Below are 23,946 nucleotides of genomic sequence, written 5' to 3' on the forward strand. Positions count from 1 at the left end.
ACCGGAGCACCGCCAGAGCCAAGTCCCTGACTTCACAGGACGCACACTCTAGGGTGGTTATGCCAAAGAGACCTCAGGTGGAGACTTCAGTCGTCCGTGCGAGGCAGACGGGGAGACGCGCAGGAAGCACAGCAGCCCCTTAAGCTCCTCTCTGTGCCTGCCACCCTCAGATTCATCCACCAACTGTGAAGTCAGATGTGCCGCGCCCCTCCCCTCCTCCGGGCAGCCTGGAAAGGAGCGGGCGGGAGGAGGGAGCCCCGGCACGTCCTCGCGGGCTTGGGCCGCGCGAGCCGCGGGCGCGCCCTGTGAGGATCGGGGTCTGCGGATCGCCCCCGGACAGCCCCCTGCGGGAGGACAGCCGAGGAGAGTGCCTTCCCCTGCGCGGGCCCGCCTGCGCGGGCGCACGGGGTGGCGGCTGCGGCGCGGGGCGGGGCGCCGCGACCCCCGTCCTTCCCGGGGCCGAGCGCTCGCGCCGCCCCCGCCCCTCGTCGCGTTAGCCGCCGCCCGGCTGGCTCGGCCTGTCGGCGGCGCGGGGATCCGGCCGCGCCGCAGTCCCGGCCGGCCCGCGAGCCATGGCCCAGCCCGGCGAGGAGACTCTGCCAGGGCCCGAGACCGCGGTGCAGATCCGCGTCGCCATCCAGGAGGCCGAGGACGTGGAGGAGCCGGAGGACGAGGAGGAGGGGGCGGAGGCGCGGGGCGCCGGGGACCCTGCTCGGTACCTCAGTCCGGGCTGGGGCAGCGCCAGCGAGGAGGAGCCGAGCCGCGGGCACAGGTAGGCGCGGCCCGGGCCCGGGTGGTAGCCGCCGACCCCGAGTCCTGGCCGAAGCCGAGCTGGGGGCCACAAGTCCGCGGGCACGGCGGGTCGTCGGCCCCGCCGCCCCGGCGCTGCCCCGGGCCGTCCCGCGGAGTCGGAAGCGGCTCTGGGCGGTCGTCGGTGCCCGGGTCCGCAGTCCGGGAATCCTCCTCCCGGGGCTGGCGGCGGGGATCTGAGGGGCCTGGACGTGGGCATACTCTGGGACCCGGGGAAAGTCCTTCCTGGGCCAGCCTCGCCATCTTCTCTCCAGAGGAGACTCTGCTTGCCTGCTGAGTTCAACCAAAGACCCTCCAAAAAAGCTACCCCAGCCCAGCCTTCACTTCCGGAGCCGCCCCACCTCCCCAGGAGAGTGGTCCCACCTAGCCTTCACTGCCGCGGTTGCCCTGTGTGCTTCTCAGTCCGAGTGGGGCTGGGGGTGGGGGTGGGCAGGCCAGGCAGAGTTGACACTTGCTGCTGGGAGATCCGAGGCCAGTAGATTTCATGGTGTAGAGAGCTCACGTGCCCCGATTTGGGATCAATTCAGGGCATGCTGTTTCATCCTGCCCTGCTGGGGGATTCCCGTTTTCATTCACCTTCTGCAGATTTCTAAGCTTGCATCATCATCTTGCTGCCTTGGCGTGGGGGTCCTGGGTAATGGGTGGTCAGTCTAGCGCAAGAAACCACCTGTCTAACCTCACCTCTGAGCGGCTCCCTCATCTCTATTATCAGCCAGAGACCTTAGTTTTGTGTCCACTAACACCCAGGCCTTTCAGGACTGTGGTTTTCGAAGGGAGATGCGGTATGGAGCATCCATAGAAATGAGGGTAGGGCAGTGCTAGAACTTGTAAATTCTGGGAAATTCCACGAGGCACTTCTTAAGAGCCCTCTTTCTTCAGGGACTCAGCGCACACACTTTGAGCTGTCAGAGCTTTGCAGCATTATTCCCTGGCAGGCACGTTTTTACTTCATTGGGAGAGTAATCAAGGGTTTGAGAATACAGGGGCCAGAATTATTCCCTTTCACAACCTGATGTTTTCTTAGTGGAAGAGATCTGGGTTTAAGGACTCAGAGTTTCAGGGCTGTTCAGAGGTATTCTAGGAGGAAAGTCCAGCCCAGCAGTTTAGTGCAGGAAAGCTGGGCCATAGCAGATGACACAAGAGATAAGTACATAATATCAGTACTTTACTGTAAAGTCTGATTTAATCATTCGCTCAGCTCTGTGCTGAGTTTTTTTTTTTTTTTTTTTTTTTTTTCTATTTTTTGATTGCAGCATGCGGGATCTTAGTTCCCTGAGCTGGGGTTGAACCTGGGCCCCCTGCCGTGAAAGTGTGGAGTCCTAACCACTGAACCACCACGGAAGTCCCCATGCTAAGTATTGAGAGTATAAAAATAATGAGTCACTGACATCTCACAGTCTTAAAAAGGCAGCTACCTAGTCAAAATAATTTCAGAGTTTGTGTCAAATAGCCCAGAGTGACTTATTCTGCTGCCTTTATTTGCCTATGACTGTGGCAAAGAGCTGTTACATATCCTGGGGACTACACGTTGAGACTGTACCGTTAGCAGGGATCAAAGCCCTCCTTATTTCCCTAGGGAGCCCTAGGAGAACACGGGCCCTTCCTTCAGGGGGCAGTGGCTTCTTATCCTCACCCCTAACAGTCTCCTTCCAGAGCCATCCTCTCTCCCAGCTCCAGGGGCTGGAGTGTCGTGGAGTATTCAGCCTGAACCCTCCTGCTGGCCGCTGGCATAGAGTTGACCCCAGATGATCCCTGGGGCTCTTCAGGGTGGTGGAACTGACAGAGTCCAGTGGGCAAACACCCAGAGCACAAGGAGAGTGTAGCCAAGAATAGGAACCATGCTGTCCCCTGTTTGGGCTAGCCTGGCACAGCAGCCGCCACTGCCTTTTATGAATACTTCTGGGCTCCCAGAGCCTGCAGGAAAAAGCCCAGGTTCCTAAACCCGCTGGTTGAGGTAGGCATCCACCCACAACATCCCTCAACCCTTTGCTTCCTTCCCTGCCTGTTTTAACAATTCCTGCTCCCCAGTGCTGAGCCCCTCCAAAGCCCTGAACACGGGGTGCTGTTTGGTGTTCATGTATCTTTGCACTCCCACCTCTGATCCCTCTGATTAATTTCTAGTCACCGTAAAACTTTGCATCATCCCCATCATCCTCAGTCCTTACCCCAAAGCTGAGTTTGTGTTCTCTTCTTCGTGTTGTTAGCACTCTGTACACACCACAGTGCTAATTTTGTCCCCCTCTTAAGAATATGAGCTTCATGAATTCAGGAACCACATCGACCTTGTTATCACTGTATCCTTAGCTCCCCAGCACAGCACCTGGCACCTAGTGGGTGCTTGGTAAATATCTGTTGAATAAATGAGGGTCTCTCTCATCACAGTCACTCCAGGAAATTGAGATAGTTGTGTGTTTCTCCTCTTCTAGACAGTGAGGTCTTTGAAGGTAGCAACTTTGTCTTAATCTTCTTCATATCCCCAATACCTAGCCCAGTACCTGGAATGGAATTAGGGAAAAATCCTTATAACCCCCAAATGTTCACTAGTCTTACCCATCACCTTGCTTACTAAAAAAGTGTCTTTTCTCTTATTCTCACCTTTTTAACATAAAAAAATCAGGCATAAATGTGAAAGAGAAGTAATGTGAGCATTTGTATATCTACCATCTAAATTAAACAGTTGTTAGTATTTTGCCATATTTGCTTGATGGATATATAATGTGTGTGATTTTTCCCTAAACTATTTGGAAGTATGTTGTACACAAGATTTATCCCCTAAGTACTTCATTTTGTAGCTTTTAATAATGACATTTTCCTATAAAATCATGATACTGCTATTGCAACTAAGAAAATTAACTATTTTTGTTGTTATTCAGTCCCTCAGTCATGTCTGACTCTTTGAGACCCCGTGGACTGCAGCATACCAGGCTTCCCTGTCCTTCCTGTCCTTCACTATTTCCCGGTGCTTGCTCAAACTCATGTCCATTGAGTCGGTGATGCCATCCAACCATCTCATCCTCTGTCGCCCACTTCTCCTCCTGCCCTTAATCTTTCCCAGCACCAGGATCTTTTGGCTCTTTGCATCAGGTGCCCAAAGTATTGGAGCTTCAGCTTCATAAGTACCTAATATAATCCCTAAAATAATCTGATAGCCAAGTTCCATATTCATGTTTTCCCTAATTGTCCCACATTACATTTTACAGCTGCTCTTTTCCTCTTCAAACCAGAACACAAGCCAGATCAAAACAGTCGCCTATTATCTCTCTTTAGAATCTTTTAATCTAGAGCATCTCCACTTTTTAAAATGGTTTCCTATTTTAGAAATAAGAGCCCAGGTGCCTTGATGGCTGTTTCACTGTTTGAACTGATCTGGTTATGTTCTCATCCTCTAGCTTAACTTGCTCCTTTGTACCATGTGTTTCCCATGAGCTCAAGTTAGTGCTAAAGGATTGGTTAGATTCAGTTAAACATTTTTGCAAGAACAACTTGTGGGCACTACCATGAACTTGTCCTGTGACCACAGGCAGCATCCAGCATTTGTGATGCTAAACGACTTCTTGATTAAGGTGATCCCTCCATTGTGATTAACAACATCTGGGCTTCTTGTGAATTTTCTTTGACTTTTCACCAAATGGTGTTAGCATCCACTGATGATCGATGCTTACTTACTTGAGTCAGTTCATTGGAAATTATACATTGATGATTTTCTCATCTTATTATTCTTGGTACATTTATTAGCTGACATTCTTATGTAAAATAGAGCTCTCCCTGATCATCCGGGATTGAACAAGTGTTCCTCTTAAAGAGGCAAGCAGATGGGGAGGTGGGAGGGAGGTTCAAGAGGGAGGGGACATATACTTATGGCTGATTCATGCTGTTGCATGGCAGAAACCAGCACAACATTTTAAAGCAGTTATCCTGCAATTAAAAAACAAACAAACAAAAGAGGCAAGCAGAAACAAGCACTTCCTTTTCTTTTCCCCCTCGGTTTATTTTTCCCCCTCATTTATTTTATTTAAAGTTTATTTAAGTTTATTTTTATTTTCTTCCAGTTTCATTGAGATATAATCGACTACAGCATGGTATAAGTATAAGGTGTACAAAACAATGGTTTGACTTGCTTACATCATGAAATGATTACCACAGTAAGTTTAGTGAATATCCATCATCGCATATAGATACAAAATTAAAGAAATAGAAAATAATTTTTTGCTTGTGATGAGAACTCTTAGGCTTTACTTTCTTAACATGTTTCATGTGTAACATACAGCAGTGTTAATTATATTTATCATGTTGTATATTAGATCTCTTGTACTTATTTATCTTATAACTGGAAGTTTGTTATCTTTTGACCACCTTCATCCAATTCCCCCTTCTCTCACACGTCCTCTGCCCCTGGTAACCACAAGTCTAATTTCTTTTTCTGACTTTGTTAGTGTTTTTGAAGTATAATTAACCTCCAACACTATATTATTTCCTGTTACACAGTGATTATAGTGATTCAACGCTTCTGAACATTTCAAAATGATCACCACTTAAGTCTAGTGATCATCTCTCACCAAACAAAAAGATTACATAATTATTAACTATATTCCCCATGCTGGACATTTCATACCCGTGACTCATTTATTTTGCAGCTGAAAGTTTGTACCTCTTCATCTCCTCACCCGTTTCTCTCTTTCTCTGCCCCCTCCCCTACAGCCATCAGTTTGTTCTCTGAATCTGTTTTGTTCTGTTCTGTCAGTTCACTTGTTTTTTAGCTTCTACATATAAGTGAGATCATACAGTGTGTGTCATTCTGTGTCTGACTTATTTCATTTAGCATAATACCCTCTAGTTCCATTCATGTTGCAAACGAGAAGATTTTATTCTTTTTTTTTTTTTTTAGTGATTGAACAATATTCCTCTGTGTGTGTGTGTGTGTGTGTGTGTGTGTGTGTATTCCTCATCTTCTTCATCTGTTCATCTGTTTATGGATACTTAGGTTGCTTCCATATCTTGGCTATTTTAAATTATGCTGCGGTGAACATAGAGGTGGATATATCTTTTATAATTAATATTTTCATTTTCTTCAAATAAATACTTAGGAGTAGAATTGCTAGATCATAGGGTAGTTCTATTTTTATTTTTTGAGGACTCTCCATCTTGTTTTCCATAGTGGCTGCACCAACTTACCTTCCCGTCAGTGGTGCATGAGGGTTCCTTTTTCTGCATATCCTTGCCAACACTTGATATTTGTTGTCTTTTTGATAATAGCCATTATGACAGCTGTTAGGTAATATCTTATTGTGGTTTTGATTTGTATGTCCCTGTAGTGATGCTGAGCGTTTTTTAATGTGCCTGATGGCCATCTCTGTGTCTTCTTTGCTTTCTGATACTAGATATTCTAGGCTTAATTTATACTTTTGTCATGATATGTATCCATTTCCACAGGAATCGCTGTTTTTTCAAATACTAGGTGGGAGGTATTTAGAAACCAAGGCCTGGAATTAAAAGTGCTAATCTCTACTGGGGCATCATTACTTTCAAGTCCTTTCAATAGAGCTAGGAAATATATTTTTAACAAATAAGATTATATTGATAATTCCAATTCAGATTTAACATTTCAGGGTTTTTGCTTTATTTCTTTTGTTTTTTTTTATACTGAAAATATTGTTGATAACATAACATTTACTTATTTGCATTGTCTTGCAAGAAGAAATAAGAAAGACTTCTTCAGCGATCAATGCAAAGAAATAGAGGAAAACAACAGAATGGGAAAGACTAGAGATCTCTTCAAGAAAATTAGAGATACCAAGGGAACATTTCATGCAAAGATGGGCTCAATAAAGGACAGAAATGGTATGGACCTAACAGAAGCAGAAGATATTAGGAAGAGGTGGCAAGAATACACAGAAGAAGTGTACAAAAAAGATCTTCATGACCCAGATAATCATGATGGTGTGATCACTCATCTAGAGCCAGACATCTTGGAATGTGAAGTCAAGTGGGCCTTGGAAAGCATCACTATGAACAAAGCTAGTGGAGGTGATGGAATTCCAGTTGGGCTGTTTCAAATCCTGAAAGATGATGCTGTGAAAGTGCTGCACTCAATATGCCAGGAAATTTGGAAAACTCAGCAGTGGCCACAGGACTGGAAAAGGTCGGTTTTCATTCCAATCCCAAAGAAAGGCAATGCCAAAGAATGCTCAAACTCCCACACAATTGCACTCATCTCACATGCTAGTAAAGTAATGCTCAAAATTCTCCAAGTCAGGCTTTAGTAATACGTGAACCATGAACTTCCTGATGTTCAAGCTGGTTTTAGAAAAGGCAGAGGAACCAGAGATTAAATTGCCAACATCTGCTAAATCATGGAAAAAGCAAGAGAGTTCCAGAAAAACATCTATTTCTGCTTTATTGACTATGCCAAAGCCTTTGACTGTGTGGATCACAATAAACTGTGGAAAATTCTGAGAGAGATGGGAATACCAGACCTGCCTCTTGATAAACCTGTATGCAGGTCAGGAGCAGAAGTTAGAACTGGACATGGAACAACAGACTGGTTCCAAATAGGAAAAGGAGTACGTCAAGGCTGTATATTGTCACCCTGCTTATTTAACTTATATGCAGAGTACATCATGAGAAACGCTGGACTGGAAGAAACACAAGCTGGAATCAAGATTGCTGGGAGAAATATCAATAACCTCAGATATGCAGATGACACCACCCTTATGGCAGAAAGTGAAGAGGAACTAAAAAGCCTCCTGATGAAAGTGAAAGAGGAGAGTGAAAAAGTTGGTTTAAAGCTCAACATTCAGAAAACGAAGATCATGGCATCCAGTCCTATCACTTTATGGGAAATAGATGGGGAAACAGTGGAAACAGTGTCAGACTTTTTTTGGGGGGGCTCCAAAATCACTGCAGATGGTGATTGCAGCCATGAAATTAAAAGACGCTTACTCCTTGGAAGAAAAGTTATGACCAACCTAGATAGTATATTCAAAGCAGAGACATTACTTTGCCGACTAAGGTCCATCTGGTCAAGGCTATGGTTTTTCCTATGGTCATGTATGGATGTGAGAGTTGGACTGTGAAGAAGGCTGAGTGCCGAAGAACTGATGCTTTTGAACTGTGGTGTTGGAGAAGACTCTTGAGAGTCCCTTGGACTGCAAGGAGATCCAACCAGTCCATTCTGAAGGAGATCAACCCTGGGATTACTTTGGAAGGAATGATGCTAAAGCTGAAACACCAGTACTTTGGCCACCTCATGCGAAGAGTTGACTCATTAGAAAAGACTCTGATGCTGGGAGGGATTGAGGGCAGGAGGAGAAGGGGACAACAGAGGATGAGATGGCTGGATGGCATCACTGACTCGAAGGGCGTGAGTCTGAGTGAACTCTGGGAGTTGGTGATGGACAGGGAGGCCTGGCATGCTGTGATTCATGGGGTCGCAAAGAGTCGGACACGACTGAACTGAACTGAACTGAACAGTATGTAAAAAGGATTTAAAATATAATACTAAATAGTAGTATGAATAATAAAACCACTGAGCATGCCTGCCCTTCATTTAACAAACAAAAACATCTAGGTTTCTTTCTCTCTGTGATGTTTCAGGGCCATTGCACAAGGCTATCTTTTCCCTTGTTCTGGGTGATGTTAATAGAAGCTTTTATTAATGCCAATTTTGTGCCAAGGTTGTAACTGTGTACCTTGTATACATTATCTCTGCTCCGCACCACAAACCATTATTTAGACATGGAGAGACATTCACTTTCTATACTTTTCCTAGGCCTTAGGAAATACGCCAGAACAGCACAGCAGAAGACAGGATTAGAAAGGAAGAAAGGTCCTGATCTCTGTAATAAATATGTAGGAACCCATGGACCAGCCATATATAGCATGGAGCCTTTCCATCTCCAGTGGACCAACCCAAGGATCAAACCCTGGTCTCCCACATTGCAGGCAGGTTCTTTACCATCTGAGCCCCCGGGGTTGTTCCTCCAAATAATTTACAAATATAATAAATATTTCACCACTGGTCTGTGCAGCCCAGTTATCTGTTTAAAATGTATCCTTTATTTCTATACTTCGTTTCCATTTCTAGCAGGTTTACAGTCATAATATAAGAACTCATCACCGCTCCCAATTTATAATGCTTTATTTAAAGCAAAACAATAACGTAAGCATAAAACTTTTTCACAGTGAAACCCACTAATGACATATAAACTAGGAACTATACTTTATCTCTAAAAGAATCCCGATAAGTGATTTGCCCATACAAAAACAATTCATCTTCCCTTGGTGATGCTTTTTAAACTTCTACTATGTTCGACTCTGGGTAGAATGAGAAAACTCAATATGAATCCTGCCATCCCAGAACTTAGAGCTCAGGACACTAATATATGCACACAAGTAGCTCTGATACAAGTAGACACAAGTACTTGGGGAAGTTGAAACTGTTTTCTTCCTGGGAGAATTGCATTTGAGATGGATCTTGATGTGTGGCCAGACCTGAGAGAGAGGGGTATGCAAGGAGATAGGAGGTGCACGCACAAAGGCATAGAGTCCAGAAAGCTTGTGCTGCTTACAGGGAACTATAAGCCTTTTATTTGCTTCAAAGGATCTGCATGAAAGTAGACAGAAGTAAATTTGAAAACTGGCTATAGCCAGATTCTAAGTGCATCTGAATAAAGAGCTAAGATTTGTGCTTTTATTTAATAAGAAATAGAAAAATTCTTAGTATTAATGCAGAGCAGTGGGATTTTATAGCTGTTCTTGAAAATGTATAATAAAACACAAAATAGAAGAGACTGTAGCCCAAACTACAACAGGAGGTGGCGGGAGCCTAGAAAGGCTGTTGTAGGCAACTGTGCAGAGGATACAACAGTGAAAAGCGATGCTGATATCTGCGAGGTAATTGCAATTCTTCCTTTAGAACCGTTGCCCAGTCTCTCTGCTTGTCAGTGAGAGATAGCAAGCAACCTGCCCTTTACTTCCCAGGGAAAAAGAAACCGGATAATTTTCTAAAGGAATTGAATGAACTACGTGGTGATCTAGGGCTGCTAAGATAGAGCTGGCACCTGTTATAGGGCTCCTACTGAGTGATTCCCTTCCTGCTCACTCTGAAGCAAAGTCTGCCATTTGGCACGCCCCACCCACATATGTAGAGCCACCGACGGAAGAAAAGCGACAGGAGTATACAGCGAGAGAAGCCTGCACATCTTAGACCTTCATTCTTCAAAATGAGTGGCTACGGAACCATAGTTCCATACTCCTTATATATGGAGTCATTTTACAGTGGAGTCCCCTGACAAATACGTCAACCAGGTGATCAGGGTCAGCATCCACAATAATCAGTCATGTTGATAGTATGTGCCATATGACGTGATAAGAATGGAAATTTATATCTGTGGCCCTCTTCCCAAAAACTCATGTCCCCAGTCTAAGCATGAGAAAAATATCAGACAAATCTGAATTCAGGGACATTCTACAATATACCTGACCAGTACTCCTCAACATTGTCAAGGACATCAAAAGCAAGGAAAGTCTGAGAAAGTGTCATAGCCAAGAGAAAAGAGTCACAGTGATTAAATGTAGCATGGGATGAAATCTTGAAACAGAAAAAGGATATCAGGTAAAAACTAAGGAAATTTGAATAAAGTATGGACTTTAATAATAATGTGTCAATACTAGTTCATTAACGGTACCATACTAACGCAAGATAATAATAGGAGAATTCTGGTGTTGGGTATATGGGAATTCTGTGCTATTTTCACAAGTTTTCTAAATTCTAATCTAAAACTAGTCTAAAATAAGTTAATTTAGAAAAACTTTTTAAAAGAAAAAGATGACTTGTATACCTGTCGTGTGAAGGAAATCAATGACATGAAAATTAAATGGGAAAACTGACCCCAGAGGATATAGAGACAACACTGTTGAAACAAAGGAAACTGTTAAAAATTACATATACTCCAGTTAGTGCCCTGAGAGAATTCAAGATATTGTATCCCTGAAACAGCAACAGGGCCGTGTATAAAATAGATAGTGAGTGGGAAGCTGCTGTATAGCACAGACAGCTCAGCTCGGTGCTCTGAGATGACCTGCAAGGGTGAGTTGGGAAGAGGGTGGGAGGGAAACCCCAGAGGGAGGGGATATATGTTTACATATGGCTGGTTCACCTTGTTCTACAGCAGAAACCGGCACAACATTGTAAAGCAATTAGACTCCAATTTAAAAAAGAGAAATAAGACATACTTGTAAAAACAGGATGCTCTCAAAAGGAACAGCCTGAGGAAATAAAAAAATTTTTAAAGACGAAATAATTACTGAAATTTTAAAATTCATTGGAAAAGATTAGAAAATAATGTCAAGGAAATCGCTTAGCATGTCTTTGATTTACATTCAAAGACAAAATATGAGCAAAAATAATAGATGTGGAGGATCAACCCAAGTAGCCAGCCAACTAACAGTATTTTAAGAAAAGAAGTGTATTCTTAGCAAATGCCTTCTCCCTGTGGTGACCAGTGTTTATGTAGTCATAATATTAATAATAACCTACAACTGATTGACTTTTAAGTGTTTACTAACTATAGACAAAGCATGAAATAGTAGTTCTGGAAGAGACAGTAAATATTAAGAACCATGACGCTAGGAAATAAAGGCACATCTGATAAAATTTGGGAAGTTGGAAATGTAAGAAGAGATGAAGGAAAAGGAGAGATAATATTATGCACATTGTATGTTATGAGGAATTGAGAAATATTTTTTAATGTTGGTGGAATAAGAAACAGAATTTTAAGTATATTATTTAAAAACACAGGGAAGGCTAATAGAAAAAAACAAAAATAGCATAACATTTGACCCCCCCGAAATCCTTATTTTGTATAATAGGACGTGAACAGAGAACTTTGGAAATTGCCGAGTGGTATGTAGAGCTGTGAACTTAGAGAACTATAAGGAGCTCTTACAGAAATTAACTGGTTGAACACGGGTTGCATCTAGGAAGGGGTGGAGTGGGAGATTGTTGCTTTCTCTCCAGGTTCGCTACTATTTTAATTTTTTCTATATATATGTATTTACTTTAATTTTAAGAATTATTTTTTATAAGCTATTAATAGGGTCCAAGGGAAAAGTAATGAGAACAGTTGGAATGAAAAGGAGAGAACAGATGGGAGACACTGCAGAATAAAATCAACACTTGATAATGACTCAATTTGGGGGCTAAAGAGAAGGCTGAAAAACGCATTTTAGGTTTTGAGTCTAAGCACAGAGAAGAGAATATAGGGAAAGTGGTGGGACAGTTTGGGAGGAAAGATATGTGGTTATTACAAGATCGTTGCACAACGATTAAAAAGTCGCCAATGTTCATATATAAAGACTATAAACTTCTTTAATGTTTGTGAAGGATACATGGTCTTTTGTGTTCAAAGGCTGTCACAAGAACCAGGAAATAGTGCAGCAGGCTCCCATATTTAAACTAGGCTTTCCTGCTCTTCCTTGATTCCCCTTGGGAGAAGCACAGTTGCTCCTGACAGCACCCATGCAGAGGGAGGGGTCCTCTGAGTACAAGCAGCTCACCTCTGCACTCATACAGGGATTTTTTTAATTGCCTCCCAGTACTGCCCACCTGCTCTGGAATTTCTGGTTACTTGCTCACCAGGTGCAGATAACCTAGGAGTCACCTCCCAACACATTATGGATTATTTACTGAGAGACTGTGTGAAAATAAGATGAGCTGCCCATGTAGAATGTCTCCTGGTGAACAGGCCTAGGCTCAGTCCTACCTGAGGCTGAGTTCTGCAGAAGGTGACAGTTTGATTCTGGGTATATTGATATTGAAGTAATATCAGCCTATCCACATGGAAACATCTGGCCGGCAGTTGGGTATTGAGGAGTGGACTTGAGTGAGAGCAGGATGGAGGGGTGGGAGGAGAGGCAGACGAATCAGATGACCCAACCAGCAGCTGAAGTGTGGGGATTGCCAGCGGATAAAGAACCAAGGAAAGATCCTTGGGGAATACCTGCATTTAGAAATGGGAGGAGAAAGATAAACCTGAAAGGGCAGTCAAATGGGGAGAAAAACTAGAAAAAAAACAACTCATATAAGTCCAGAGGAAGACTGTCAAGAAGAAGGTGACCAACTGTGTCCCATCCTGTAGCTGGGGGCGGGAGACTAAGATGGAGAAAAGGCACCCAGATAGAGCAAATGAATTTTCTGGTGGATTTCCAGACATGCAGATAAGCTTGAAGAAAGCCTGGGCAGTCTGACTGGATCAATTTTGTTTTCTCAATCAAGTTGGAGGTAGAATCATCTGCAGAGAATAAAGTCGTCCCATGGGAATAGTGACCCCGGGAAGAATGGGAAGATCTGGCGTAGGCACTGAGGAAAGGGAGAAGGTGCATCACCTTCCTTCCATTCTGTTTTGTTTGCTGTGTTTTATTTGATTAGTGATAGCATCAGCTGCTCTGGTTTGGGAGTAGGACTTCTTGGTCTGTGGGTCCTTTCGGTGGTCTGGTCACCTCTGATATTAGCCATTTGTCATAACTTTGGTCATTTTGCTCGTACCCCTGAGTCCACCCAGAACTCCTTGCTGGTCGTTATCGCACACATCACCACGTTCCCTGCTGCTTATTGTCACTCTTGCCAGCTGGGCCTAGAATTTCCTATGCATTTGTAATTATTTTACCTGGTATATTCAACCTCTAATTTAACTATTGTCTAGGGCATAAACTTTCTCTAAAATGAAATTTTATCTTTCCATCTTGCATTACCTTTTTCATTTCTTTGTCCCACTGATACTTTTCCTGTGGCATGTTTTGAAGACCTCTTTTCTCAGTGTCGTTTGCTATCCTAGTATTTGGCTGTAAATAGGAGAAAACCCAACTAACAAGTGAATTAAACAGAATTTTATCTTTCTCTTATAATAATAGTTCTGCAAGTAGTTAGTTATATCAGTTGGTTCAGTAACTTGGTAATGTCAGAAAACCAATAAGGAAAATAAACCAGACCAAGCTGATTCTCTTGGCCTTTTCCTTATGGTGGTAAAATTGCTGCTATTGCTCCAACCATTACATCCACACTCAAAACAGATAAAAGGGGAAGGAACAAGGCCAAGAGATGTTCACTGGTATGTTATTGGCCATAACGTGACAAATGGCTGCCATGTGTAAGAGAGACGGGAAAGTGAGCATTTAGTTTTTATAGCCTCCATAGTACAGGAGGGTAAGTGAGAAAGAGTTTGCTGTTAAATGTCAGGTGAGTCAGACTGGTGTCTGCCCCAGGTGCCCTTTAGGACTTCTGAAATATTCAGCTTATCTGTTTAAGTTGCACTTGACCTGTTGTCTCTAATGGGCTGCCTTAGTGTATGCTCCTGGTTTATCATCGCATTTTTAAAAAGCCTTTCTAAAAAACATACTCTTAAAGCTAGTCTCTCTGTTTTTTTTCCCCCTTTACAAATGTACACATTTGTCTTGTGACATCAGTAAGGTATTTTAAAAAAACACTTCCAAACTATCTACAGGCAAATAAGTAAAACACTTCATTTTTAAAATCAACCAATGTCTGTTATTTAAGCTGAATATAATTTCTGAATTTGAAAAATTAAGATAGATTTATTTAGGTTTTTCCTCTCCTGCCAGAATATTTGATTTTTGTTCTTATTTTGACTCTTACACAATTCCTTTTCTTTTTAAGGTTGTGAGCCAGTGAAAATTTTACTGAAGTTGAAGGACTTATGTGTATGAGTCTTTTTTGACTATCAACTGTCACCTTCATAGATTCTTTTACTTTATGAGCCCCATTTTTAATTGGTTGATTATTTATTTGAACTCTCTAAGCCCTTTTGGAGAAGGAAATGGCAACCCACTCCAGTATTCTTGCCTGGAAAATCCCATGGACAGAGGAACCTTGCAGGCTACAGTCCACGGGGTCACAAAGAGTCGGACACGACTGGGCAGCTGAGCACACATGCACCCACTGAGCCCTTTGGGGAGCCTGGCAAGTTTTCCCAGCACACTGGAAGTGCCTTGAGTGCTTTAGAAAGACTAGGATGATTTAGGGGGATTAGATATGTGCCTCCATCAAGAGATGCTCTCTCTGCTCAGAACATGTTGACAGAAGTCCTGGGTCTGATGGTTAATGTTACTAGACATCAAGCTGCCACAAAGGAGAGCAGTTCTTTTTCTTTTCTCTGGAAGTGATTTTTAACCAATCCTTTGTATTGAATAATAAATACAGTGTTTATATAATATATAATTTGGTAATTAAATATACAAAAGAGAACTCACTTTTGATAACTTCTAATAATGGTGTCAACTATGATATGGATAACCAGAAATTCCTTAAAATATTACAAAGATTTTGTAGTCTCTTCATGAAATAGTGGCCCTCTTAAAAAAGCTTTGCCCCAGTACTTCTTTGCCTAGTCGTCCTTCCCTAATATTCTGGGAGAGAGGGAGAGGAAGTGTGTCCAGGTGGAGCTGCAGGGGAAGGGGATTCATTTAGAGGGGCCCCAGTGAGTGAGATTGTTCCCGGATTCCATGCAGTGTCCCAACAAAATATGAAGGTATCATCTGAGCTGACTTTGGAGACAGAAAATTTGAGTTTTAATCCTTTATCTGGCACTTACGAATGAATAAATGAATGTATCACTTACTGAGCTGTCAGGATATTCATAGGTAGTTCCACAAATTAATTAATCTTCATACAGCCCTATCAAGAAAGTGATAATCGTGAATCCCGATTTACAGCTAATAAGTACTGAGGTTGTGCCAGTGGAGTTCCTTGCCTAAGTTGACTCAGCTAATAAATGTTGGTGTCAGGATTCAAACTCAGGCAGCCTAACTCTAAAAGCCTAGGGCTCTTAGTCACTCTGCTAAATAGTCTTGTAGAAATAGGAATTTGTGGGGTAGAGTGGGGAGGGAAGAATAAGGAGGGTGTATGAAAAGCATGCTGTCAACGGCAGAGCAACATAAATGTTAATAGACGGTTAAACAAAAACTTGATTTCTTAGCTAGTTAGGGGCAAACTATCCCCTTGTGGCCATGTGATTCTCACCTCTGAGGAGTCCAGTTCAGATATGAGCCATTATAGTTTCCTGCAGCCGCTCTAACAAAAAACCACAAACTGCATGGCTTAGAACAGCAGAAGTGTATTGCTTCAGAGTTCTGGAGGCTGGCAGTCCAAGATCAAGATGTCAGCGGGGGCTTGCTACCTCTTGAGGTGCTGGGAAGGGTCTGTGCAGGCCTGTCCCCTAACTTGTGGTGGTTTGCTGGCGATCTCAGACACTCCTCGACCTCTGTGTTCATTCATCCCCACATGGTATTCTCCCTACTCTGTGAGTGGAATAGGGCCCACCCTCCGGCTCTAGTATGATCTCATCCTTTCATTACATTTGCAAGACGTTTTTCCCAAATATCATCACACTCTGACATATCGGGGGTTGAGACTTCCACATAGGAAACTTGGGGAGATTAGAGTTCAACCCCTAACACTTCATGTCCCCTTCTGGTCTCAGTGGTGCCACGACGAGTGGGGGCGAGAATGAGCGTGACGACCTGGAGCAGGAGTGGCAGCCCCCGGACGAGGAGTTAATCAAGAAGCTGGTGGACCAGATCGAATTCTACTTTTCTGATGAAAACCTGGAGAAAGACGCCTTCCTGCTCAAGCACGTGAGGAGGAACAAGCTGGGATATGTGAGTGTCAAGCTGCTCACCTCCTTCAAAAAGGTGAGGCTTCATTCTCAGAAGCTGCTCTGAGGATTTCAGGGGTGCTGTGGGTTGTGGTTCTAAATATTTTTTACCCCCTTGAAACCTGATAACTAACAACTTTTTATTTCCTCTGAGCCCTGAAAAAGAGGGAAAAAATGATCAAGAGAAGGGATTTAGGATCATTATTAAGAATGTCCTCCCAGAAACTACCCTGGTGGTCCAGTGGTTAAGAATCTGCCTTCCATTACAGGGGACACAGGTTCAATTCCTGGTTGGGGAACTCAGATCCCACATGCCACTGGGCAACTAAGCCTATGCTCTGCAACTAAGATCCTACACAACCAAATAAATAAATGAAAAGAATGTCCTCCTACACTATTGAAAGGGTCCTGGGTATTGAGATAAATCTCAGCTGGTAGCAGTTATGACATGACATTCCTTGTTCTTAGCAAAGTTCAAGGACTCTTGCTGGGCAAGTGGGTGGCTGGGAGGATGCTTTGCCAGGACAGGGGGACTCAGAGGCCTTGGGAGACCCCTACCAGGCCTTGTTGTTGTTCAGTCGCTAAGTTTGTCTGACTCTTTGCAACCCTGTGGACTGCAGCATGCCAGGCTTCCCTGTCCTTCACTGTCTCCTGGAGGTTGCACAAGTTCCTATCCATTGAGTTGGTGATGCTATCTAACCATCTCATCCTCTGCCGCCCCCTTCACCTTTTGCCTTCAATCTTTCCCAGCATCAGGGTCTTTTCCAGTGACTTGCCTTTTCACATCAGGTGGCCAAAGTATTGGCGCTTCAGCTAGCAGGCCTAGAAATATATAAAATCTAAGCTTTTCATTTGTGGAGTTGAGTAAATAAGAGGTTCAGGGAGCTCTGGGAGATGGGCCTTCTCCAAGACTCCAGCCACCTTTGCTGTGTAATGCCAACATCCTCATCTATTTCTCTGCTGTATAGATCCAACAACCGGGTTGTGCCTTTCCTACTTGTTGATGAGTTGACAGGCCAGTTGGAGTAAGAACTCGGTGTCTCCCTTGGGGGAAGTGTATTTACTAGAATGGAAAAGCCCGTGTGGCCTGTTGCATAACGGGATGTGTAACGAGTGGGTCCCAGCCTGTGTTGCCAGTGTACTTGGTTAGAGAGCCCTGGAGGGGGCTTTCCTCCCAGAGTTCTCTGCCTTGCCTGTTAGAATAATCTGCCCTCTTCTCTTGGTCTCTTTCCTTTATTCATTCACCAAATGTATTTATTCTATATGCTGAGTGCTGTGTTAGGCATAGGATATACAGAATGAATATGGCATTCTCCATGCCCTGGCAAAGTCCAGTCAGAGAGAGAGACCAGTGAAGGATCACAGTATGACCATCAAGAGATTACATCAAGAGATCGGCATCAATGTAATCACAATAGACCATCAACCTGCAACAGAGAGAACAAAGTACTGTTTGGAGCTGATTGATCAGAACAGCTAACCCTGTGTGAAAGATTGAGAAGCCTTCCCAGAATTGGTGACATTGAAATAGGATCTTGGAGGATAAGTAGGAGTTTTCAAGGTATAGGAGAAGGGAAGGGGCATTTCAGGCTATGAAGGAAAGCCTACTTCTGCCCCCAGATGTGAAGGAGATTTCCCCACACTAAGCAATTCTGCGACACCAGCTGGATCTCCTGTGGTCTGACTCAGTTCTGGCACCATCTACCTGGAGATGGCATCAGGTCCCACAGGTTAAGGATTCTGCACCCCTCTTCAGGTGCCAATCACAAGTAGTACATCCCCAGAATCCACAACTTCTTTCCAACCCAGCTACAAATCAGAGTTTCTGATGACCCTTTGGCTTTGATTATTTGCTACAACAGCTCACAGAACTTAGGAAAAAAGCTTAATTACATTTACCAGTTTATTAAAGAATAAGGTAAAGGATACAGATGAACCTTCAGATGCAGAGACACATAGGGCAGGGTCTGGGCGGGTCCTGAGTGTAGGAGTTTCTGCCCCCATGGAATGGGGCTATGACACCCTCCTGGTAGGTTGGATGTGTTCATCAGCCTAGAATCTCTCCAAACCTTGCGCGTTTGGACTTTTTACTGGGCATTCATCAAGTCGTCATGATCCATTATAACTGCAGTTCCTGCCCCTCTCCCCTCTCTGGAGAGTGGCAGGCTGGGCTGAAGGTTCCAAGCTTCAGATCATGACTGGTCTTTCTGGTGATCAGCCCCGCCCCATCCAAGAGCCCACCCAGAGTCACCGTATTAGAACAAAAGATGCTCCTGTGCTCCTGTCGTTGGTTGGTCACTGAGTCACTTCCATCCCTTTTGGGACCCAGTGGACTGTAGCCAGGCTCCTCTATCCATGGGATTTCCCAGGCAAGAACACTGGAGTGGGTTGCCATTTCCTTCTGCAGGGGATCTTCCTGACCCAGGGATGGAACCCAGGTCTCCTGCATTGCAGGTGGATTCTTTACCACTGAAGCCTCTGGGAAGCTGCTGCTTCTGCTCTTATCACTGAGAAAGTTACAAAGATCTCAGGAACTCAGTGCTAGTATCAGGGATGAAGACCAGATAAATATATTCCTTAGTATAAATCACAGTATCATACATGTCCAGAAAACGGTGAGCAAGCCCTCACATGGAAGGTGTTTGGGGGACCCCAAAATGGAGCAACCAGTGGAATCATCCTGTACCTTCCTTTTTTTCCTCCACAGGTACTCTTAAAGTGAGCCTAATTTTGTCTCATGCTTCCCATGTAGCTCAGTCGGTAAAGAATCTGCCTGCAATGCAGAAGACCTGTGTTCAATTCCTGGGTTGGGTAGATACCCTGGAGAAGGACCTGGCTCCCCACTCCAGTATTCTTGCCAGGAGAATCCCAGAGACAGAGGACCCTGGCAGGCTATAGTCCATGGGGTCGCAAGAGTCGGACACAACTTAGCGACGCACTTGACTTGTATTTTGTTTCACTTTTAAGCTTCTACTTAACTGAATCTGTCTAGGAGAGTTCTCCTCTGTTGAAAACTGGCTGCAGAATAGACACAGACTGCCCAACACCTCCAAAATAACATCAAGGACCTTTTTCATTCTAAAAGATTTCCTGCTAATCATAATAGGAAGCATATATGACAAAGGTAGGGGCTTCCCACAGAGAAGGCAATGGCACCCCACTCCAGTACTCTTGCCTGGAAAATCCCATGGACAGAGGAGCCTCGTAGGCTGCAGTCCATGGGGTCACTAAGGGTCAGACACGACTGAGCGACTTCACTTTCACTTTTCCCTTTCATGCATTGGAGAAGGAAATGGCAACCCACTCCAGTGTTCTTGCCTGGAGAATCCCAGGGATGGGGGAGGCTGGTGGGCTGCCATCTATGGGGTCCCACAGAGTCGGATGCGACTGAAGTGACTTAGCAGCAGAGGCTTCCCAGGTGGCACTAGTGGTAAAGAGCCCACCTGCCAATGCAGGAGACATAAGAGATGCAGATTCGATCCCTGGGTCGGAAAGACCCCCTGGAGGAGGGCATGGCAACCCACTCCAGTGTTTTTGTCTGGAGAATCGCATGGACAGAGGAGCCTGGTAGGCCATGGTCCATAGGGTCGCAAAGAGTCAGACATGACTGAAGCAATTCAACATGCAGATGCATTACAAAGGTAACTAACAGGGCAATTACAGAATTTCAAAAAGTCTTACCAAGCTCTAGTAATTGTACAAAGATGGCAGCTGCCTAGTTCCTCTTCCCAGATTGTACCTGGACACTCCTTCTCCAGGCTCACAGACCCAGGCTTGGGATGCTCGGTCCTAACGGAGGTTTCCTAGTGGCCCTGACTCCTGGCTTTGAGCAGCAGGTGCTGGGTGCTGCTTCTCTCTGGATTGGGCATGGTCTTCCAGTAGCTTCTGCAGCCCTCTAAGGCCAGGTTGCCCTCGCCTCCCCCAACACTCCTTGCCTGGTCTTCCCCTCCTCTCCTGAGTGCTCCCTCCCTGACCAGCAACAGACAAGGCTCGCCTGTGTTTCACCCTCACAGAGCCACTGTGTGGGTGTCCCATGCCCCAGAACTGTCCCTTGGCCGTTTTCTTCACGTTTTCTGGGTCCCTCGTTGACTCTGTCCACCTGAAGCCCAACCCTTTGCCTGGATCTGCTTCTCTCTGCCTTTGCCTCGTGCCACTGCAGTCAGCCCTGAGTCTGTTCGTAGGTGACTCATGATTCCCGAACCCCAAGCCCCAGTCTGGGCCATTTCACCCAGAGGCCACAGGACAGTGGACAGTGCCCTCTCCACAGGAGCTTGGCAGCACCAGTTCCCACACCTGCCCTGTTTGGGAGCCCTCCCTTCTTCATTCCGGGAAGTTTCTGTTTGAGTCAGGGTACCTCTGCCCACTGTCTGCACTGGCTCAGGTTACCCACCCCACCCACCTCCGCCGGTTCTTTGGGATGACTCATTCTCCATGGCATTCCCTTTACCGGAAGTGGGCCTCTTGAAAATTACTATTTTACAGTATAAATATAGCTTCCCTGGGCTGTAGCATTGATACACACAATTTCCACTAAAAGAAGAGGAGTGAGGGACTGTTTCATCATTCTCCTTGACACCCAAGTAGGATTTAATTCCTCGTCGAAACAGCCCACATCATTTTCAGGAGATATTAAAAGATCTTTTGACACCTTCTGTGTATTAACTGCAGAAATACCACTTCAGAGAAGGATTCAAATGTTAAAATCTCCAGATGCTATCAAAATGGTAGCATGTAATATTTGAAATATGGATACCACATAATATTTATCGAATACTCTGTGAGCTGGACACTGCCCTAAGCTTTATATAAATGTGTATCTGGGTGTAGATATGTATATATTTCTCTATTCGTTTAATTCTTAGTTCTATGAGGTAGGCAATATTAATATCTCCATTTTACAAATGAGAAACTTGAGGTACTGAGAGACTGAATAAGTCTTCAGGTCTTACTGCCAGCCAGAGATGGATCTTGGAATTTCGTTTCCAATAGAGTTGTTTTGGATTTAACCTCTCCACTTACACAGAATAGAATATTTCCATCACCTCAGAAAGATCTGTTGGACATGACTGCTCTAAACCATACTGTCTTGTTCATAATTATAGAAAGCGTATTCATTCACTCACTAGGTTTTTGAGTGCCTGCACACACCAGGTATGATTCCAGATCCTGGTGTTACCGGGGTGAGGAAAGGAGGGAGGGAGATTATAGAGGGCGCCAGGAGGACAAGGACGATAGGTACCATTTCCGATTTGCTCTGTGTTCTTCAGGTGAAACACCTTACCCGGGACTGGAGGACCACAGCTCACGCCTTAAAGTACTCAGTGACGCTGGAGTTGAACGAGGACCACCGGAAGGTGAGGAGGACCACCCCTGTCCCACTCTTCCCCAACGAGAACCTCCCCAGCAAGATGCTCCTGGTCTATGACCTCTACCTGTCCCCCAAGCTGTGGGCCCTGGCCACCCCCCAGAAGAATGGGAGGGTTCAGGAGAAGGTGATGGAACACTTGCTCAAGCTCTTCGGGACCTTCGGAGTCATCTCATCAGTGCGAATCCTCAAACCAGGGCGAGAGCTGCCCCCTGATATCCGCAGGATCAGCAACCGGTACAGCCAAGTGGGGACCCAAGAGTGTGCCATTGTGGAGTTCGAGGAGGTGGAAGCAGCCATCAAGGCCCACGAGTTCATGATCACAGAGTCTCAGGGCAGGGAAAGCATGAAAGCTGTCCTGATTGGCATGAAGCCACCCAAAAAGAAACCATCCAAAGAGAAGAACCAGGACGAAGAACCCACCTCGAGCATCCACCTGAACAAGTCCCTCAACAGGAGAGTCGAGGAGCTGCAGTACGTGGGGGACGAGTCTTCCGCCAACAGCTCCTCCGACCCTGAGAGCAATCCAGCATCCCCTATGGCTGGCCGGCGACATGCCGTTGCCAACAAGCTCAGCCCTTCCAGCCACCAGAATCTCTTTCTGAGCCCCAATGCCTCCCCATGCTCAAGTCCTTGGAGCAGCCCCTTGGCTCAGCGCAAAGGGGTCTCCAGAAAATCCCCACTGGCTGAAGAAGGGAGGCCGAACACAAGCGCTAGTCCTGAGATCGTCCGCAAGTGTGCGGACTATTCCTCGGACAGCAGCGTCACTCCCTCTGGCAGCCCCTGGGTTCGGCGGCGCCGTCAAGCCGAGATGGGGCCACAGGAGAAGAGCCCCCGAGCGAGTCCCCTGCTCTCTCGGAAGATGCAGACTGCAGATGGGCTACCTGTGGGGGTACTGAGGTTGCCCAGAGGCCCTGACAACACCAGAGGGTTCCATGGTGGACACGAGAGGAGCAGGGCCTGTGTGTAAATACCTTCTAATTTTAATACCAGCTCCACTGAACATCGCCTTTGTTTTCAAGGTTCTGACAAATACCTGGCATGACATTGAATGAAATTAATGTCCCCTTGGAAAGATTTTGTATACCTGTAGACCTCTTAATTTATATATTTGTAATATATATAAATTGCCTGGTATGCTCTGGTTTTAAGACCATCTTCTAGTTCAGAACACCCATTCCTCCCAGCATGACCATTATTTTGATAATGCCCAACTTGTGTGAATGGCTCTGCAGGGCTCTGGGACAGAGGCTGCCCAGAGAGGGCCTGCCAGTGGGTCTCTTCTTCAGGGCAGGATTCTTCTCTCCAGTGACTGAGCTGTCCTCAGTTGGCCATGCAAGGGCTTCCTGAATGCCCAAAGGAGTTCTGTTGTACAACAGCAACTAATTAAGCCAGTAGCATGGTGTTTTAATATGACCAAATGTATGTTTCCTGTCAAGTGAATAAATAATAAAACACCTAACTGGGAGTGCTGGCTCTGAACCCGTAGACTGTGCCTAAATGTGCATCTGACAAGGTGTGGGCGGTGTCATGAGGCTCCAAGGAGCTTAACAGAGACACAGTTCCTGAATGTGCCCCAGGGCTCTCCTTGGGGCTCCCGGCAGCCTGAGAGGTCAGCGGAGTTTTTGCAGATGTTGTTCAGTCACTGTTGTGCCCGACTCTTTGTAACCTCCTGAACTGCAGCACGCCAGGCTTCCCTGTCCTTCACCATCTCCTGGAGCTTGCTCAAACTCAACTCATGTCCTTTGAGTCAATGATGCCATCCAACCATCTCATCCTCTGTCACCCCCTTCTCCTCCTGTCCTCAATCTTTCCCAGCATCAGAGTCTTTTCCAATGAGTCAGCTATTCACATCAGGTAACCAAAGTATTGGAGCTATCAGTCCTTCCAATGACTATTCGGGGTAGACCACCACAATCTCTCATCACAATGAATTGTACCCAACAAAGACAGCTTAGTATAGGCCAAATTCTCTAGATGTGGTGCCCAGACCAGCAGCATTGACGTCATCTGGGAACTTGTTAAGAATGCAAATTCTCAGGCTCTACCTCAGGCTGACTGAATCAAAAACTCTGGGAGAAGCAACTATATACCAATTAAAAA

At 45.1% G+C, this 23,946-nt stretch overlaps 1 protein-coding gene across 1 annotated transcript; it reads left to right on the forward strand.

The window, feature by feature from the left end:
- Positions 1–486: 486 nt before the first annotated feature.
- Positions 487–23,311, forward strand: LOC120860915 (la-related protein 6). Its single transcript, XM_040236640.1, has 3 exons — positions 487–772; positions 16,305–16,515; positions 21,746–23,311. The coding sequence occupies exons 1-3, from the start codon at positions 573–575 to the stop codon at positions 22,811–22,813; spliced, it is 1,479 nt and encodes a 492-aa protein (XP_040092574.1). The 5' UTR covers positions 487–572; the 3' UTR covers positions 22,814–23,311.
- Positions 23,312–23,946: the final 635 nt, after the last annotated feature.

The sequence above is a fragment of the Oryx dammah genome, unplaced genomic scaffold (genome assembly GCF_014754425.2).
Source record: "Oryx dammah isolate SB20612 unplaced genomic scaffold, SCBI_Odam_1.1 HiC_scaffold_11209, whole genome shotgun sequence".
NCBI classification, from domain to species: domain Eukaryota; kingdom Metazoa; phylum Chordata; class Mammalia; order Artiodactyla; family Bovidae; genus Oryx; species Oryx dammah.